Raw genomic sequence first — 21,679 nt, 5'->3', positions numbered from 1 at the left:
GTTGCTGCTGCTGCTGTTTTATTGCCAAGAGTGAGACGACTCAGTCGGTGTCAACCATTGAGGCGCGTCAGTCTTGCTTGTGTTGCGCGCGCGCTCGGCGTGGTTCTTTCGTTGGATTCACATGACGGACCGAAACGATTATGCATCTCGCGGATCGAGCACTCAGGGACATCGAATCACGCCGCGAACACCTCGTCTGCGGCGCCTTCGTACACGTCGCTGTTCGATGCTGCATGAGCTCGGTCGCGATTCGGTCCGTTGTGTGAATCAGGTTTTACCAAAGACGTTTCAAATGGTCTGCTAGCCTCCTAACGAAAATGTCACTCTCATCTACAACATTCCAAAATAGGAGATTATCTCTATTGTAACCGATCATCCGCGGATCTCTCTGCGTGGACCGTTAAGCCATCCGAAATGCACACGGCGGTGGTCGATGTCCGTCCGTCTACGCGTTGCGTCGACACGAAAAAAGAAAAAAAAAATGACTTCAGTTTTTCGAGAATGCCCTGTAGCTCTCAATCTAATGTAAGTGTCTTGGAAAAAAATTATGCTGAATTTGGCCATGAAGACGATTCTATCATTACGCCGCGTTCCTTTCATTTACTTGTAATAACTAGCTAGTTCACAGTGAAGCTGTAAACGTCACAGAATGCCTGTCTGCAATATATGGCCGTCTACGGAGTGAAGATGGGAGTATGGTTACAGAAAACGGCTATAACTCTTAGTTTGTCGAAACTATCCCGAAACAAATGATACGATAATTAGCCCCTAAGACGACTCCAACATTGCGCCGAGTTTCATCTACTTTTCATAATTACGTCTTTCACAGTCAAGTTCACTCTTCTGAATACTGCCACCGCGATAATAGTAATCATGGTGCTGCTGCTTTTTTTATTATCCTGTGAGTTGCGTTGACACTTAACGTGACGAACTGCGAATCTGTTTGGGTCGAATTTCATGATAATTTTTTTTTCACAAGATAAGGAAAACCTAATGGTTACATCTGTCGCTCACCTTTATCTGGAAGCGCACTTTGCTTAGCGCTGGGTGATTTGGTGCATACATTAACATTCGAGCAGAAAAATGCCATTATCATAGGCGATATTAGGATAAACCTTTTAGATACATCCAACTCACTACTTATTGATTACGTTAGCTGCCTAAATCGGTTTGGATATGAAAACATAATTACTCTTTCAACTCGCTGTCCCACAAATAAACAGGGTGCACTTTTAGACCACACATTATCTAATCTTTTTACTAAGCCTGAGTGTGGTGCCATCCAAGCTTTGATAACCGGTCATTACCCAATATTCGTGCGCTTAACTTTTGCTGCTACCACTAACGATACAAACTTCACGAGAAAGAAATTTAATTCGTCAATATTTATCGAATTAATTACCGCTTCAGACTGGTCCCCAGTAGTGCCATGTGATAACCCTGAAACTGCCTATAACACATTTTCAAAAATAATTTCCAGTGCTATTGCAGATTCCACAGCAGTAATGAAATGTAAAAAAAAAAAAAAGATTCAGCTCCCATGGCTATCCGTAACCCATGGCTATCCACCAGCTTGCTAAAGTGTGTACGGAAAAAAGATGACCTTTAGAGAAAAAAAAAACAGCCATTTCACACTGCACTTCACGAAAGGTATAAGAAATATTCTAACCAATTAAGAAGACTACTCAAACAGGCTAAAACAAGGTATTATGAAAATGAAATTAAGTGTGCCGGTAATGATGTAAAAAACAATGGAACCTATTAGACTGTCTTTTAGGTCGATCCACTCGTAATGCCGAAATAACCATGATACAATTGGGATATCTTCTTCTTGATAACCCTTAGGACATTGCAACCTCCTTCATTAATTTCTTCTGTACAGATAATCAAGGGTGCAACGATCCATTGATCCATGTTACCCCTGTGTACCTCATAGACTTTCATTGTCATGAACAAGGCTCCTGTACGGGAGCCAAAACGTCTTGGTTTCTTTTCTTTTAATGTTTTTGGTCGGCGTCCGTTTTACCCTTGAACTATGAGCAATCCCGACCAGACGAGTTTTCGTCGAACTCTTGATTTCATAGCTTTTTTCTTCACCCCGCGACACCTGAAGACATAGTCACACTCATTTCTAGTTTAAAAAAAACTCAAGGCCTGGTCTTGACAACTTCAGCCCATCTCTCATAAATATGATAGCGTACTTAACATCTGCAATATTCTGTCGCATAGTGAACCTTATCTTTAAGACAGGAATTTTTTCAAGTTCTTTGAAAAAGGCCAATTATCCCTGTTTTCACGAAGGGAGATAAGCGTGTAACATGTCATCATCAGCCTGCTAACGCCCACTGCAGGACAAAGGCCTCTCCTTTACTTCTCCAACTACCCCGATCATGTACTAATTGTGGCCATGTTGTCCCTGCAAACTTCTTAATCTCATCCGCCCTCCTAACTTTCTGCCGCCCCCTGCTACGCTTCCCTTCCCTTGGAATCCAGTCCGTAACTCTCAATTACCATCGGTTATCTTCCCTCCTCATTACATGTCCTGCCCATGTCCATATATTTTCTTGATTTCAACTAACAAGTCATTAACTCGCCTTTGTTCCCTCACCCAATCTGCTCTTTTCTTATCCCTTAACCCATCATTCTTCTTTCCATAGCTCGTTGCGTCGTCCTCAGTTTGAATAGAGCCCTTTTCGTAAGCCTCCATGTTTCTTCCCCGTACGTGAGTACAGGTAAGACAGAGCTGTTATACACTTTTCTCTTGAGGTATAATGGCAACCTGCTGTTCATGATCTGAAAATGCCTGCCAAACGCACCCCAGCCCGTTCTTTTTATTCTTCTGAATATTTCACTCTCATGATCCAGATCTGCGGTCACTACCTGCCCTAAGTAGATGTATTCCCTAACCACTTCCAGTGCCTCTCTACCTATCGTAAACTGTACCTATCGTAACCTGTACCTATCGTAAACTGTACCTATCGTATGTTATCTTCCGAGACTGTTAAATAATACTTTAGTTTGCCGCAGATTAATTTTCAGACCCACCCTTCTGCTTTGCCTCTCCAGGTCAGTGAGCGTGCATTGCAATTGGTCTTCTGAGTTACTAAGCAAGGCAATATCATCAGCGAATCGCAAGTTGCTAAGGTATTCTCCATCAACTTTTATCCCCAATTCTTCCCAGTCCAGGCCTCTGAATACCTCCTGTAAACATGCTGTGAATAGCATTGGAGAGATCGTGTCTTCCTGCCTGACGCCTTTCTTTATTGCGATTTTGTTGCTTTCTTTATGGAGGACTACGGTGGCTGTGGAGCCGCTACAGATATCTTTCAGTATTTCCACATACGGCTCGTCTACACCCTGATTCCGTGATGCCTGCATGACTGCTGAGGTTTTGACGGAATTAAACGCTTTCTCGTAATCAATGAAAGCTATATATAAGGGTTGGTTATATTCCGCACATTTCTCTATCACCTGATTGGTAGTGTGAGTGTGGTCTATTGTTGAGTAGCCTTTACGGAATCCTGCCTGGCCCTTTGGTTGACAGAAGTCTAAGGTGTTCCTGATTCTATTTGCGATTACCTTAGTAAATAGTTTGTAGGCAACGGACAGTAAGCTGATCGGTCTATAATCTTTCAAGTCTTTGACGTCCCCTTTCTTATGGATTAGGATTATGTTAGCGTTCTTCCAAGATTACGGTACGCTCTAGGTCACGAGGCATTGCGTATACAGGGTGCCAGTTTTTCTAGAACAGTCTGCCTACCATCCTTCAATAAATACGCTGTTACCTGATCCTCCCCAGCTGCCTTCCCCATTTGCATAGCTCCCAAGGCTTTCTTTACTTCTTCCGGCGTTACTTGTGGGATTTCAAATTCCTCTAGACTATTATCTCTTCCATTATCGTCGTGGGTGCCACTGGTACTGTATGAATCTCTATAGAACTCCTGAGTCATTTGGACTATCTCATCCATATTAGTAATGATATTGCCGGCTATGTCTCTTAACGCATACATCTGATCCTTGCCTATTCCTATTTTCTTCTTCACTGCTTTTAGGCTTCCTCCGTTCCTGAGAGCATGTCCAATTCTATCCATATTATACTTCCTTATGTCAGCTGTCTTACGCTTGTTGATTAACTTCGAAAGTTCCGCCAGTTCTATTCTAGCTGTAGGGTTAGAGGCTTTCATACATTGGCGTTTCTTAATAAGATCTTTCATCTCCTTCCGATTGCTTACTGGTACCCTGTCGAACGCAGTTACCACCGACTTCTATTGTACACTCCTTAATGATGTCCATAAGATTGTCGTTCATTGCTTCAACACTAAGGTTCTCTTTCTGAGTTAAAGCCGGATACCTACTCTGTAGCTTGATCCGGAACTCCTTTATTTTCCCTCTTGCCGCTAACTCATTGATCGGCTTCTTATGTACCAGTTTCTACCGTTCCCTCCTCAAGTCTAGGCTAATTCGAGTTCTTACCATCCTATGATCACTGCAGCGCACCTTGCCGAGCACGTCCACATGTTGTATGATGCCAAGGTTAGTGCAGAGTAATTGAGGTAGAACACACCACAGCTTTGCTGCTCGCATCCTTCACAGAGTGGAAGTGCTGATGAATTTTTTTATCTGAATGTTTAACCGTGTGGAGGCGCGTACTCGCGTTGTACTTCCCGTACCATATCACAGCCCGCAAGGCCTTGTATGAGCAAAGAAAAAAGTGACTGGAGATAGGCGAAAGCCTGATGGGCGGGCTCACTCATCCCGAACGCGAGGCTTACGAAGGCGCAGCGTAGTGCGCTGTTCTTCGCTTTTAAGAACACAGCGTGCAGTTTTTGTTAATGGCGAAAATGTGCGGATGAGCGAATATTTTTTCCTTCTCTTTCGCATTTGAATTATGGTGATCGGGCGCCGTTTGTTACGGTCGTGCATATCGAGCGTATGCCGAAGAGTCAGAAGAGCGTTTTCGAGGGGGCACGACCAAGCTCGTAATTTTATGGAGTGAACACAGTAGACATGACGTGGCCCGAAACTGCCGACAAGGTTATATCGTAGGAGTAAAGAAGACACAAGGCACCAAAGAAATAAAGATAAAGAGAGGAAATCACCAAGTTGATATGAAGTGCACGGAAAGCTATACGGCTGCAGGTTTGCCCGAAGAGGGATGGCGGGGGTGAGTGAAACCGTGGTGTCAGCTCCGCGGTTTCGCTCGGTGAGCAGTGACGCGTGGGAGATCCCGGCCGCGCTCACTCGCGAACGCCGCGGCGCGCAGCACAAGATGGCGCCTGAGGAAGCGATGCGCGGAAGTAACCGCCGAGTCGGAAGGTCCTGCTTGATCACCTCATTTGCCCCCGCGCGTACAGCGGCCGCCTGCGCCCCCCAACCCCCCCCCCCCTCTCTCTCTGCTGCTCCCTTTGCTTCTCCGTGCCGCGTCCCGCCGAGAAGTGACGCGACGCGGCCGTGTTCCGACACGGCTGCTGAGGCGGCAACAAGGCCCTCCGTATGTCGAGGGAGCTGCGTCGGCTCGACTTGTAGGAGGGGTTGGCGGATAATAAATCGTTAGTGGCGTGCGAATATTCGAAAGTTCGGAATAACGAATCGAATGATGTCCTATTTGATTCGGTCTTCCAATCGAATATTCACCATTAGCGAATGCGAATATTTTTTCTAATATTTCAAAGCGTCAACTGCACCCAATTATATCTAAAACTGCAGCGAACGTACAGTTATTTGTAAATTGCAGCGAACGACAACGCTCTCTGCAATGCCTGTCCTTGCGAGGAGACGCTAGAACACGTTCTGTGCGACTGTGCTGAATATAATGTTCAGAGACAGTCCCTGGCGTCCGTTCTAGCGCACCTTGACAATAGACCATTGTCAGTTGAAACGATTTTCACATGTCGCCGACAAAAGACATCGCAGCTGAAGGCGGCGAAGGGACTACTTCGGTTCTTGAAAGGGGCTTGGACAAGCGGCTGTGACAGTGATGTCACGTACCACGCAAGAGTGACGGACTGTTACTGACGATGCGTGTGCTGTGCTATGTGCTCTCTCTCTCTCTCCTCCCCATCTTTCATCGCCCCATCCCCCTCCCATGTGTAGGGTAGCAAACCGGTTAAGGTAAACTGGTTAACCTCCATGCCTTTCCTTCTTCACTTTTTCCTTCCTTCTTTAATAAACAGCGCTTCACAACGTACTATGTAGCAGGGCTAGGCAAAGATAATTTGCAATTGTGTCATGATACGATACAAGATACTCGGGCAACAAGTATTTGAGAAACAGATACAAGATGCTACTGCAATCATTGTATCGGATACGATACTTTATATATGTATCTTTAGATATTTCGATACATTCGCAAATTTCTTATTATAGAGCTATATAATGTAGCAGCAAACGCGTATCCACAAAAATCTTTGCTTGGAAATGTCTTAACTGCGACCAACCTTGTTTCATTTGAACTAAATGTTTCTTATACCCCTGCCACACGGGTACAGAAAATGACATTAACTGGCTAATGCCTTAAACTTTAATGTCATTCGCGGGGTGCCACACGGACATGCTTAATGGCATTAAAGCTTAATGCCATTCACGACGTAGTGCGTTCTCGTAACTCACTTTGCCGTCAAACGCGCACTCTCGTTCCCAATGTCTCCACATTCTGACGTGACTAAACGAACAATTACTATATTCGTGAAGAGCAATTGATATATTCTTCACTTTCTTTAATAAATAGCTCCTTCTCGCGGCGTAGTGCGTTCTTACAATCATTACAACTTACTTGGCAGTCGAATGCGTACTCTCGTTTACAATGTCCCCGTCGTGGCCGTAGTGACCATATTCTCACGATATTAAGCAAACTTGTTGATAAAAACAGCTAATATGCTCTTAAATTTTTTAAAAGGAGCTCTTTATTTTCGTAGAGGTCAGCAGGCGATCTTGCCACTACGCACGGCTAGAGCACTGATCGTGAGCGCGTTAGCCATGCAGGAGGGGCTCTTACGGCGGCGGCTCCTTGCCTTGTTGGCCTTCGAATTTCTCGACGATGCTTGACTCGAAGAAGCACATACACCAGAACAAACTGGAGCACACGGTCAAATTCTTCCGGATCGATGCTTGAGAGCTATTTTTCCAATTTCAATGCTTTGGCTACGCTATGGATTGGCCGTCGAGCTAGCTTTGGCTTCAAACAGCTTACGGCTGGGTGCGACAACGACATTCATGAAGTAAAATATACATACAATACGCCGATTAATGTTTCTCATGCCATTTCTTAAACATTTCCTCCCTAGATAACTGTTTCTTATTGTATTACGATTGGCAAGCAAACTTATCCGTTTCACTGCAGTTAACGCCATCGCAATGCTTGATGTCATTAAGTATGCGCGTGTAGCAGCGATCGAAATATAATGGCATTAAAAAACTTAAGGTCTTAAACTTTTAATGGCATTAACCTCACCCGTGTGGCACAGGCTTTATAGTACCTCACAATTTTTGTCTTTCTTGCTCAAAGTCATAGTTTCATTCCTAAACAACTTATTGGGTTGCTTTGGCTGCTTAACACAAAGGTTCGTAATACATCAGCGGTTCTTGCTTGTCGCTTTTGTAATTGGTAGGAGTCGCTTCTCTGCTTGCCAACCAGCTATAGCGGGTCGCCATCTAATTACAAGAACGCCAATAAGCCTCTCAACGACGGCGCAAATAGCGCTATGGAGTTTTACCTTGCCCGTAAACGTATTACCGTTTACGCATGTAACGTAGACCAGAAAATTGATTTTAGTGCCTGCTAGCAACAATCACGTCGTACTAAAAATTGCCGCCTTATGCACAAATCTCCCAGAAGCAGCGCCATCCACGCTGTGGTTCACAACAGTCAAACTTAAATTCACAATAGCATTGAAATCGCTGTTGTATGAAACTCACTAGACGCAAGGCGACCCCAGTTTTAAAGCGAAAGCTTTACTGTCCGCGAATTTGCGATTTCGCCGTGGCGGTGCTCCGAGGAGGCACATGATGTCACAACGCCCACCTCGCCGCGGATATTTCTCTCTCTCTCGCTCCCTAGTCACTACTGCGCATGAGCCACTAGCAGCACCGAACAATGCTTCCTTTACTATAGATGCCCGACGCGTCGCTCCCTTTCCCATTGTAGCGGCGGATCCCTAATTTCAGCATAAATTTCGTGAGGCGGCGCTCGTTGCCTCTTCAACTTCTGGCGGCGGCGGCGGCGGCCGAGTACTTTCGCCGGCGCGTTCGTAGAGCCGATATGTGCGGGCGTCTGTTAGCGAGCGTTCTTGCGGGCTTCCGAGATGTTGACAGATGTCATGGTAATCTCAGAGGCTGCAGCACCGGATCTAAGTTGCAGGCGTTTGCCATGAGAGGCGCTCGTTGCGTTTTCGCGGAGACGAGAAAAGGAAGAGGGCACGGAACCGAGTTTACCGGACAACGCGGCAGGAACTAGTAGAGGAGGCATTGCACCGAGCCACAGGTGCTCCGCCGCGCCTTCCGCCCCCTCCCCCCCCCCGCCCGCCGTTTGGTATGACGTCACACCGCGTGCCTCGTCGTTGCGCTCGCCTCCGCTCGGTTCGTCGCATGCCTGATAACATGTCGGAGAATTGAAAAGGAGAGCTCGCGTGCGCCGCAACCACAGTTGAGGCGGCAGTATGGACGGCGACATTTCTGATAAGCAGGAGGAGGCCTGGAATCGACATCGGAATGAGATGAAGAGGAAATGAATCGCCCATGGAACAGACGAACAGCGCGCCGAACGACTGGCTAAACGCCGCAACATAGCTAGACAACCACACTAACCTGGACTTGCAATCAAGATTAACCAAGGCTAACCAAGCTTTGCCTTAGCTTTCGCTACGTATATTCTGGCATATATAGCCGAGCTAAGCCACTGCCAATTTTTGCATTTTTCGGACTTCTTAACAAAGCACCGCGCAAGAGAAGAATTAAATTGTGCGGCACTACGTGCAGTACCACGATCTGAGAATGAGGCCCGCCGTAGTGGGGCACTCCGGAAATTTGGACCACCTGAGGTTCTTTAACGGGCACCTAAATATAAGTACACGGGTATTTTCGCGTTTCGCTTCCATCGAAATGCGGCCTCCGTGGCCGGGATGCGATCTTGTGACCTCATGCTTAGCAGCCCGACACTATAGCCACTAAGTAACCACGGCGGGTGTGGAGAAACTTCGACAACGACACCATATAGCGGCATCAGAACTAGCGCGAAAGACGCCGCGCACGCATTGGCGTACGCAGCACAGTACAGTCGTACGGCGGCGACGAGCAAGTATCGTGGCACCAACGACACTAAAATTAAAGGATCAAGAAAACGAAACGTTGTCTGCGCGCACACGCTCGTGCGCTTGTTTTTGTCGCGACTGGCGAGCGCCACCACGAGACTACTCCACCAACAGGGGCGCTCAAACCTCGTCGCCAATTTAGTGGTAGAAAATCAGGTGTTATGGTAATCAATGAAAACAGTGAACAGACAGTGGCAATGCAGGGCCAGGAAATACCTCGGATGAGAGAACATAAATACCTTGGTATATGGATATACCAAGGCAATAAATACATGGAAACACAGGAAAAAAAAAACGATAACAGTGAACGGGTAGAGAAATGGGGGGCAACCATAATGAAGTACAGGGCACTATGGGGATACAATAGGTACGAGGTGCTCCAGGGTATGTGGAAAGGTGTAATGGTTCCAGGACTTACTTTTGGAAACGCGGTTGTCTGCTTGATATCAGGGGTACAATCAGGACTCGATGGGAACCAAAGGTCAGTGGGTCGCCTCGCATTCGGCGCTAACGGCAAGACTACAAATGAAGCTGTGCAGATGATATGGGCTGGACTAGTTTTGCAGTGATGGAAGCTCGCAGTAAAATTGATTATGAAAAACGACTGAGGAATATGAAAGAAAGTAAATGGGCTGGGAGAGTGTTGAGGTATCTGTACAGGAAAAACATTGATTCACAGTGGTGGAAAAGAACTAGGAAGCTTACCAGCAAGTATGCGGCCTGTAGGGTAGGCAACACAGCAAGAAATACGGTAAGTGGAAAGTCAGAGAGGCTGAAATAATCTCATGGGTGGCCGCAATGGAAAAGAAACCTGCTATGAGTAACTACTTAAGCGGAAGAAACGAAATCAGGAAAGAAACAATTTATGATAACTCAAAGGGAAGCCCATTACTTTTCGAAGCGAGATAAGGATGGCTTAGAATACGCACCTATAAAGCGAGATATAAGAAGGAAGAAGAAACATATGCTTGCTGCGGTAAAGTTAGGGAAGCGATGGGGCATATTTAATTATAATGTGAAGGTATCAGCCCAGCGGTCGATTTAGGCACCACTGGCTTTCTTGAGGCCCTTGGATTCAGCGAGACCAGTGGAAAAGTAAACGTATCCGCAGTAGAGATTAGTAAGAGGCGATTGGAAAATTGGTGGAAGAAAAGTAGGGAAACGACAAACAACGGCGACGTATAAAAGCAAAGTTCGCAAAAGGGGGTCAGAAAATGTGGTTGTGGGAGTTTAAAGCGTTTTTTTTTCTTTTTTAACCTAGGTAGGAAGTTAGGCAGTATTATAGCAAGAGCTTGATGGCGCAGCCCACCGCCCCGTTACAAAGGGGACACTCATAACGCGCACGCACACACACACACACACACACACACACACACACACACACACACACACACACACACACACACACACACACACACACACACACACACGTCCGTCCGTCCGTCCGTCCATCCAACCATCCATCCATCCATCCATGCCCTCGCTAGAGGGCTCTGGCAGAAAAATGAAAGCATGGTGCAACATTTTTCATGGAGAAAGGAAAAAATTGGGAGTGGCTCAGCTCAGTGGTTTAGCCAGTCGTTCGGCGCGCTGTTCGTCTGTTTCCTGGGCGATCCGTTTCCTCTTGATCTCGTTCCGATGTCGATTCCAGGCCTCCTCCTGCTTATCAGAATTGTCGCCGTCCATATGCCGCCTCAACTGTGGTTGCGGCGCACGCGAGCTCACTTTTTCAGTCCTCCGACATGTTATCAGGCATGCGACGCAGCTGGCGAAGCGAGCGGAGGCGAGCGCAACGACGAGGAACGCGGGCTGACGTCTTACCGAATGGCGGAGGCGGAAGGCCGTGGCGCTGCGCAGCGGCGGAACACCTGTGGCTTGGGGCTACTAGTGGCGCATGCACAGTAGTGACTAGGGAGCAAGAAAGAGAAATATCCACGGCGAGGTGCGCGTTGTGACGTCATGTGCCTCCTCGGAGCACCGCCACGGCGAAACCACAAGTTCGCGGCCAGTAAGGTTTTCGCTTTAAGAACTGAGGGGCCCTTACGTCCCTCTTTGTGAAGCTAAGTGAAGCTTAGAGTGTACTAGGACACGGTTAGAGTCTACTAGAATACGTCTGAGTGGGACGAGCGGCTGGAGCGGCGCATGCTTTGCAGTGAGGCGCGCTATACGACGAAAAATACTGTGGCGGCGCTGCGATCGAAATGGATTGGGCCGCATCAAGGTCGCGCTGCAAAAGCAAAAAGACAGGTAATTGAAGCAGCTTACAATGGGAAAGCTGGCGATCGCTGCATGAGCACGCCTAGTGTACATATTAGCGATAAAGAAATCCAGTTTCTCATGTGTATTTTTGCACGTTGTTTGGCAACTTGTATGCATGTATAAAAGTTGTTTTTTTTAATATTTGGGGTTTTACGTGCCAAAACCACTTTCTGATTATGAGGCACGCCGTAGTGGAGGACTCCGGAAAGTTTGACCACCTGGGGTTCTTTAACGTGCACCTAAATCTAAGCACACGGGTGTTTTCGCATTTCGCCCCCATTGAAATGCGGCCGCCGTGGCCGGGATTCGATCCCGCGACCTCGTGCTCAGCAGCCCAACACCATAGCCACTGAGCAACCACGGCGGGTAAAAAAAAAAGTTGGTTTGGCGATTACAACATAAAAAAGTTGTAAGTCAGCGGCCATTTACGCCGTTCGCGTTGTTTTAATGTCCTGACTATTTGCGATGCACAAACTCAGTTTTCAAAAACTGTAACCTGAAGACGTGCACAGGCGAGAGTGTTTCACAATGGCGCGAACGTCCTGCTTTTCTCTCGCTCTCCTGTCGTTTGCTGAATTCCCATAATGAACAACAACACAGAAGTTCCCCTTTCTCCTATGACCGCCTCGCTAAAATCCTTCTTTAGAAGCGAATGTTTTTCTTCCCACCAGAGCTAGCACAAACACGGCACGCCTCTGATGTTGTTTAAAGAACTATATATGCCAGGGCTTACTCGCAACTTGTAGCACCTCGCCGCAGATTAAACAAGAAGAATGAATCATTCAACTTTTTTTTTCTCTTGAAACTTGGATCACTTTGACGCTATAAGTTCTCCCTTGCGTAAACACGACGCTGGAATTCTTAGCACACCTTCAGCTTGCAGCTTCTGCTACGAAAGTTTTACGCTGTGCATCCTGTGTTTGTGGATTGTACTTTTATGTTTACTTGCAATTGCTAATTATTAATATCTTTCTGTTTTACTGCATATGCTTGCAAAGTACTTCGAGGATGAGGTAAACAACAGCGGTGCCCGATTCAAAACGCAAACAAGAAGCGCTGCGTGCAAGTTTTAGGTGACAGCAGTGGCTGTGTTACGCTGATAAAATTACACTAGCTGCGTTTACTTTTTGCTGTTACTTGTATTGGGACAAAAATTATCTGGTTTCACCAATTACTAATCTCACAAATTGTTAGTGCCAGTTTCTCGGTACGTACTGCTGATTATTCCTCTCGTGGTTATGCGATATTTCCTTTTCTGAAGACACTTCTGTTATAGATGGAAAGTGGCATAACGAATAAAAATGAGAACTGACGTAAGTAACAAGACGTTCTAAAATAAACACAAGCTATCCTTCTCCTCACCCAATTTCCCCAATAGGGGCCGAGTCACCATATATTGTTCTCGCTCTGTTGTCATCAGCGACTAGAATGTAATCTTACTGGGCTGCTTTTCAAGGTACGCAGAGGGATACGCTCCTTCACGCGCACGCACACACGCACGCGCACACATCCACACGTTTGCCGCGCCCTAAAATCAGATAAGTAAAGGACAGGGCCCGTATATAAAAAAAATATACCCGCAGAATCACCTCTGGGAGTTATCTAAATGATGCGTAAGCATATCGTAGTGCTGACGTAGTGTTTTGTGGTAGTATGCTGGCGTGTTTCGTATAACTGCGAGAAGGACCGCGAAAGAACCGTGAAACGGAGAAGCGCAGTTGCAACACCGAACGGTAAAGTAATACCTGCACGAGACGACGTAGAAGGGGCGAGTTGATCTAATCAATGTGGTGTTATAGATAGCCCGCAGCGAATGTGGACGAGGGAGATGCAGCAACTGAAGGAAACATATGCAACATTTATCAGGTACACTGAACCGTTATGAACCTTGATAAACCGTGCTCCGGCGGCGGCTATGTCTGGCGCGGTCCGTATCTTTGAAAGCTATCTGCAAGAGCTCCGTAAGCGCTGTGTTCTTGCCGCTTCGTTGGCGTTGAAGCGAAAGGGAGCACGCAGGTGAATTCGCTCGCTGCTGCGAGCGCTATGTTGAAAAAGATCGTCTCACGGGACGGACGGGGGGACGGTTCTTCCGTTGCGTAAGGAGAGAAATGCGCGCTCGTTTAAAACTTCTTACGCTATTGTAAAAGAACATTTCAGCCAATCTTGATGCTGGACATTCCACTGGCGAAGCCGGTTGGCCAATGGCAAAAAGAACTTACGAACGAAAAGCATTGAGAATTCGGCCCCTAGTTTTGGCTTTTTGCTTACGATCACAGGGCTTTCTTTGCTTGAGCAAAACTTTGTATTGGTAGAGTTGCCACGCTATCGCCGGTTACAAGGGCACAATAGCGCAAGAAGAGAAGGACGCTGTCTTCTGCAGTCGAAGCATTGTTGTCCCCAGAGTTCCCGTATTTTGAGCATACACGCTAGCTATGCCGAATGCCGTCTTTTCGTCAACCTTATGGCGCGGCAATAGGCCTTTTCGTTCGATCAGTTATGAATAAGAAAACTTGTACTACGTACGAAGTAGTCGTGTTCATACTCAGTTCAACCGGTGACTGCGCTGTTGGACCCTATATGGAGGTGAGCGCTTCCGGCTTAGACGAATTTCATTATGCTGTAGTGTCCAGATATAGCTAATTTTGGTCAAGGGGCAGAAAAAACAAACCATTTCCATTGCTTAGGTGGCCGACAACTTCATTCGTCTAATTCTGTCAATTATGCTAAAGAAGCAAAAGAAGCTGACGCGCTCATCCGGACAGTCGTATTATTGTATTGTTTGGGTAAGCGCGGTGCCGAATATCTTCGCAATACTTTAGGCTACACTTATTTTAGCTTATCCTCATGAACTCTGCACGTGCAGATTAAAAAGACAGACAACAGCTCAGAACATGAATCGAAATTACCCCGCTGATAGAATGATTCCCTATCGTAATGGCTAAAACGAGCCATGCTTTTTCTCATAAAACGTGGATTTATATTTCTAATTGATCAGTAAAGGTTGCGAAAAATGATCTTTGGCGCCCCACGCGGCAAGAACATGAATCTGTACCAGAGGTCCACCACGTGACCTTCTACTAGTGTACGCGGTTTCGGGTGTTATTATTAGTATTGAAATGATGTATAATATTTATTATTATAAGTTTTTCCTGACTTACAATGTGCACACAAGCATTCCTTTGTAGTGAGCAGAAAAGCGGCGCTGCCTTCACCACCATTTTTGATGAGTATGCTTGGCTCGTTTATCGACAGAACATCGACGACGGGGCCAGCAAGCCATGATGTAGCCGTGTACTTGGAGGGAAAAACGCGGTACAAACATAAGAAAGGTCTGTATAACAGCACGAACTTATTGCACCAGCTTTTTATTTTCAAAAGTGGTTGAAAAGCTCAAAATGTAGGTGGTTAACCCCTATTACACTCACTCCTGTCAAATCATAACGATGGGCGGCTTTCACGATTTGCGAGGCGGGCTATCGGCATCGCTCTCACTTCTGAGCGTTGCTGGAGGAGGGACTCTTACTTTTTTATCGCCTGCTCAGATCGAAAAATTCTGCTTACACGCGCTTTTGGAAGTAACCGCTGCGGATAAATACACTACCGAGGGTGAGCTTTGCGTTGCGGCTTGAAAAAGTAGGTCCTTAAAAATTGGTTGTCAGTTCCTTTAAGCGAGGAAGAACGCAGGATCGCGTGACGCAGTCCATAGCGTGGCAAGGTACGTAAACAGCACTTGCTGGGCTGCTGTATCTTGGGCGGCATCATTACATTAACTACAATTACTTCATTGTTCATCGAGAATTGAGGAAAGCCGCTGTACTCGAACAAGTTGTTAGTGCAGACCTGCGTCCGCGTTTTCTCGTCTCCTATAGCTCAGCACAATTCGTTGCACCTCGTTTCAGAATTCTGACATCGTGCACTTACGTGTCCTGGAGCGTCACGAACGCTTATCACGATTTTAGATTTTCTCCCCACAACGAACGCCGTGCATGCAATGTGTCAGTCGGATGCAGTGAGCTCCCCTGACCCAGCTTAACGTGTTTTCCCCGTTGTAAGGGCCACTCGGTGACCTTGTCTACCTGTCTGCGGGTCTAACCGGAACCGACTGTCGGAAAGCCTGGCAACGGTCCATGCCAAAACAGCACGTGACAAAAGACACGCATCGAGGGGAATTGGTGACGTGCTGACAATGCGGAACGTGCGGAGTGGATAGATCTGCGTTATGTCAAGGCATGCAGTGCATGCAGGGTGTGGCACAGAGACGCGAGTGCAGCCCACTTGCTGCTATTGTTAGCGTCGAGACGTTCCTTCTGTTAGTGACCCTTCTATGGCAATGAGGATGCGTCTTTTGTTCTTCACGTTGTCGTGCTTCACGTTCTCCACTTCTTCGTGCTACATTAAACACACACACACACACACACACACACACACACACACACACACACACACACACACACACACACACACACACAGACACACACACACACACACACACACACACACACACACACACACACACACACACGCACACACACACACACACACACACGCACACACACACACACGCACGCACGCACGCACGCACATACACACGCACGCACGCACACACACACACAAACGCACGCACGCACGCTAGCGCACACGCACACGCACGCACGCACACACACGAACGCACGCACATTATTTACGTTTCTTTCTCGCTTATTGTCACCATCGTAGAAACACAGCTTCAGAGGCTGCAATGTCTACAAACTGCGTGATTGCCATACACGCACCTTGTTCTTGATGACGCCGCTGGAGGCGCGCACGAACAAGTGATGCACCCGGTATGTCTTGATGAAGATCGCCCCGAAAGCCAGGGAGAAGCCGCCCGACAGCAGGAAGGCCCGAACCTGCGCCCCACTGTACTTCAGACGTTGGCCCCACGTGCACTGACATCAATTCATGAGTGTGGAACGCACAGTGCAGATTCTCTTCACGCTGGGCATGCCCGGTCTGGCGAAGCACGCGCATTGCATTTGGATCCCGCATTTCACTCCGGTAATAAGATGTGCAAGTATAAGGTTTACGCATACAGCAGCTTCTAGGGAACTGAATTCTCCCGTGGCCTGTGCACATAGCTGTAGCCTGAGAAATGAAATGCGTGTAGTCGTGCAAGCAAGTGCCTGGCCGACATGCTTAGTTTGCGAGGAAATACGTGATTCCTGCTGTTCCGGTGTCCGGGAGCGGCTATGCTTCCAAAACTGCGCCTGTTCTTGTGTGCTCTGTCTGTGATCGTTTATTCCCGCAGTTTAAAAAAATGTTCTCAAGGCTCCCAGCGCCAAGGAAATCGCATCACTGTGCGCGCGCAGAACCGCACAATGTGTAAGGAATTCATGCAAGCTCTGCGCTTTCCGAAGGGACGCATGCAAAAAAAAAAAAAAAACCCAGAAGAGGAAGGAGAGAGTGTTACTCACGGTACAGAAGACGGCGAAATGCGTGTCACTTCCCAGCGTGCCGTAGTCTAGGCCAAGGACAACGATCGCTACGTAGACAAGCAAGCAGCCCACCACCGTCATGTTGTTCAGCTTGGGACTGGACAGCTTTATGTACCTGTGCGGGAATGGGTGCCGGGTTGTTTGATGAGAGACGTAAGGGGTAACCCCCAGTCATTTCGCACTCTCTCTTCGTTCGAGAAGTGCAATCGTCTGTTCTCAGATACATTGAGACCCCAGCTAAGTTCTATGTTTAGAAAACTGGCATGCTGACATGCCCAGGACTTGAAAATTGGGAACTGTCCCGTCATCAGGTGGCTGATGCATGAAATTAAAAAAAAAACATTATGGGGTTTTACGTGCCAAAACCACTTTCTCATTATGAGGCACGCCGTAGCGGAGGACTCCGGAAATTTAGACCATCTGGGGTTCTTTAACGTGCGCCTAAATCCAAGTACCACGGATGTTTTCGCATTTCGCCCCCACCGAAATTCGACCGCCGTGGCAGGGATTCGATGCCGCGACCTCGTGCTTAGCAGCCCAGCACCATAGCCAATAAACAACCACAGCGCGTGATGCATGGTATTTAAGGCAATGACAATGAAGACATTAGATCAGCAATTGAGTGTTCCTTGCTCGCATGGGGCGCATGCCTCTGCCACCTTACGAAATTAGTGGTGGTGGTAGTTCGAAGCAGAATTCTACAACGAGCGCGGTCTAACAAATCTGTATGATTCCGGCTTTCGTTAACATGGCGACGGGAAGACGCGCGTGTAGTGTGCGAGCTGCAGCAGTTGGCGAAGAGGCTGCAGTGAAAACGCAAAAGTGCACGACATGCGTGCAGGCATAGCCGACTGCGTGTTTCGTAAGAATGCTCGCGTGCACTGTAAAAATGTTGGTATTTTTTTTTTGAAGGAGAGAGGGTGCAACACACTTGACCGGGGGCAGGGAGCGTGACGGGGGAGGGGGCGGGGGAGCTGGACAGGCTTGATACTAACACAGAAATTTCGCGCGGGGGGGGGGGGGAGGGCAAGTGCCCGGTGTGCAAGCACCTGGCGACGCCACTGGTTGCATGACGTTCATAAAAAAAAAAATCAGCCTTTTTCGGCAAAGGCAAAACATCTGCTTGTGTTTTTACACAAACTGTTTTGAAAAGATGAAATGCGTGACATTTGTATCCCTGGAGCGAAAGCAAGCACCGCGATCATTTTGTTAGCTATCTTAGTTAGCCCTTTCTGGTACAAATTTTCTAATGAAGTGGAAATCTTATACCACATACAGCTTAACCGCTAAAGGCAGGAAAAAATAAAAACGAGAGGAATCCGCCGAAGTTTTTGTCCATTAATCCAAGGTATTTCTCATAAACTGCCAACAAATCAGTGATGTAAGCAGGATGTGGTTCTTCAGACTTCTTAATTCACAATCAAAATAGTGTGAAATATGATCACAGATTGATTTGAAGACAATTTTTGTGCCTCCAAGGCAGACGTATATGCATTATGGGCCCCTCACCAGGCCACACAACAAACTTCGGTTAAACGCTGGAAGTTGTCACGTGTCCTCTAGGGAGCGTTCTACCATAAATTTTTTTCAAATCGGTTCATTAATAGCCGAGATAGAAATATTTCAGTGCCGCGAACCCATGATTTCCGAAGGCGAGCTCCACTGCAAAACATAGACGCTCTCTTCGCTTGCCCCCGATCCTAGAGCACGAACCCGCGCTGGAACACGGTAGAAAATGACATAGTTTTGGTGTCTGCGCGCGCGACTGCACGACGTGGGAACGAGCAGACGAAACGGAAGTACATCTCTCTTGCTGTGGCGCGAAGTAAAACAAAAAACATGCAGACATTCGGTTTGTGTGCTTTATTATATTTCTCTAAGCTTTAACTCGTATATTCAAGCAACATATTACACGGATAACAGATGTTGCCTCGAGTAATTCTCGAAGTCACGTGCCACGACGAGCGACGTCACTGCACAAGCACGTCTACGTAGGCGCACTAGCACGTGTACGTCATCCTCCGACTTGGAGCGCGGCGGCCTCGAGGAGAAGGGCAAGCGGCGTTCGGTTTGAAATTTCAGATATTTCCGCGGTGTAATACTTTGCAGATACGATCGTTATCACGCATTGGATGTTCTGCGCTTGTCAGCTCAAAACGGCCAGACCTGGTGAAGGGCCAGGTGACGCATTGAGCATTATCACGCATTGAGCAGCAGACTCCAATGGCGCAGCACAGAGGCTTAACCTTAGCGTGGCACGACATGTGGAAATTAGAGAAATATCGAAAAGACCTATATTTTTCTGGGGCACAACGTCAATAAATGACCCACTTAGCAATTTTGGCACTTACTTTTTTGAGAAAAGGTTCGTTGCTTGTTTTTATGGATGTCGGCCATTTTACGTAAGACCTTATTCCTACCGGACTCAGTACCGGACTCAACGTGTCAGAGTTATCTGAGCTAAGTGTACAACTGGACCCAAAGAGCAGGCAGATCACAAATTTGTGTCTTGATGTTTGGAATCGCAGGAATCAGACTTGGGGTACCATTTTCTAAAGATTCGTTCATACTGCACTGTCAATATTTTTTCTTTTTGTTTTGCGCACACCAGTGCTTTCAAAAATGAACTAGGACGCGCCCGCATTCAGGCACACTCACGCACAAAACTGGGAACGGTACATTGCACGACAGTTGAGCAAGGCTTAACGTTCTGCGCTTCGTTGGGAGTGAAGGGATGTCATAATGACAATCCAGGGCCATGAAAATTGTAGGCGTTAATAAGGCAACTGCTGTTCTCTCTGTCGTGTAAGCGTGTACTGCATTTATAATTTTTTTTTTGTCATTACTGTGAACAAAACAAAATGAAAGCCGAGAAAACGCGAGGGGCAACTAATGCGCGAAATATATGCCGATAAAGGCCGATTCTTACAGCAATAAATAAGCGCGCCATTATGTGTCTTTTATGAACGTGAACTAAAATAAATGCCGGTCAATTAATCCCTTAATGGGTTAGAACTGCCAAACGCATACGTAGCACACGCGCTCAAAGAATTAAGTGTGCTAGCACTACTTGTTTTCGTAGAAGTCAACATTCCCTTATTCCCCTTAGTCAACACTCCCTTATAGTCAACATTCTCCACTGTTCGTGTGCTGTTTTGTCTCATTTCACGGTTGTCAAAGCAGTTTCGAATGTCACTGATGAACACTCATCAGCCCCCCGTACAGGAATATTGATGGTCAGAAGGCTGCGCGAAAGTTTACTGAATACAACAGCTCATTTTCGCAAGGGGCAGGCTTTCACGGCAGGTGCAGGTGGCGCTAATTTTGATGTCTTTGAATTCGCTCCGCTCGGGCTGTCGGCGCGCGTACCTCCGAACGACGAAGCGCACCACTGCCGCCGTCATCAAGGATTCAATGGAAATAATATCGTTGCACCGGGGCTCACGGCAGTCAGAGGCGGAAATTGCGGTCAGCGACCGTGCTTTTGAATGACGGCGACGCTTATGAGCCCATGCAGTCGCGTTGTTTACATGAAGTGGACGCTGCCGCGTCGTCATTGAAACAATAAGAGGCAAAACTTGGCGCAGAGAAGTTTGTGCGGCGATGCCTCTACTGTACGTGAATAACGGGGTCGTTGGTGGTAGTGGAGGGGTAGGGGGGGGGGGGGGGTTCCCAATGAGCGACAGGTGAATGCGAACGTGCGCGCTTAATTAGTGCAGGTTCGATGAACCCGATGGGTGTGACTTTGTTCCGCTTAGTGCTTCTGTACTAAATAACGTAAAAAAATCTGCAGGCTTCCGCGACTCTATCGGCTTTGATCTAATTTACTGCGTCAGAAGCAAGCTTTCACCTCAAACAGGCCCCTTGCTCTCAGGAACAGCTTCTAGTTGCTGTTGTGGCCTCGTAGTGGGTAGTACTTACGGGAAGAAATGGCCACATTGAATGAGTTAGCAACCTGATGCAGCCGAAACGAATGGAACAGAAACAAAAATAAAAGCCGCAAAAAGATTAAATTAAATTATGGGGTTTTACGTGCCAAAACCACTTTCTGATTATGAAGCACGCCGTATTGGAGGACTCCAGAAATTTCGAATACCTGGGTTTCATTAACTTGCGCCTAAATCTAACTACATTGGTATTTTCGCATTTCGCCCCCATCGAAATGCGGCCGCCGTGGCATAAAAGCTGTAGGTGGCACTCTCGGATGCACACAACCTCGGTTTCGTCTGGTGTGCAGATAGCCCGTTGTCGTCTCAGCTGTAATACGTGCACCCCTCTCAAACTCTACGTAGTCTGCAGGACCTCGCGCAAATGTACAAGCGGCGAGATTGCGCGAGAGCGCTAAAGTTACCGCGCCCGGCTTACAACTCCTGCCGCAGGGTCACGAGTTCAATGGTTTATTTTCACGTCCGTTAGAAATTGTGACGGCTTCTAAAATTTCCACATTGCAGAGAGAGAGAGCGAGAGAGAGAGAGAGAGAGAGAGAGAGAGAGAGAGAGAGAGAGAGAGAGAGAGAGAGAGAAAAGATAACGTGCACTTTGAAGACATGCTGCTTCAAGGAAATGAAAACCCAGATATTATAAGCTATGCATAACGCTTATAAATTTCGCTCCGTGCACGCAGTATTTCTCTCACGAATTA

General features: G+C 47.1%; 1 protein-coding gene across 12 annotated transcripts in view; it reads right to left on the bottom strand.

The window, feature by feature from the left end:
- The window catches only part of GABA-B-R3 (gamma-aminobutyric acid type B receptor subunit 3), a 694,297-nt gene that overhangs the window by 48,190 nt on the left and 624,428 nt on the right, over positions 1–21,679 (bottom strand). For all 12 annotated transcript variants that reach the window (XM_070535013.1, XM_070535017.1, XM_070535019.1 and 9 more), the window contains 2 exons: positions 17,018–17,153; positions 16,337–16,453 (listed from right to left, as the gene is read on the bottom strand). In XM_070535013.1, coding sequence (XP_070391114.1) covers positions 16,337–16,453; positions 17,018–17,153 — 253 coding nt within the window. The remainder of the gene's footprint in view (positions 1–16,336; positions 16,454–17,017; positions 17,154–21,679) is intronic.

This window comes from Dermacentor albipictus, chromosome 3 (assembly GCF_038994185.2).
Source record: "Dermacentor albipictus isolate Rhodes 1998 colony chromosome 3, USDA_Dalb.pri_finalv2, whole genome shotgun sequence".
NCBI lineage: Eukaryota > Metazoa > Arthropoda > Arachnida > Ixodida > Ixodidae > Dermacentor > Dermacentor albipictus.
This window is presented reverse-complemented; position numbering and strand designations above follow the sequence as displayed.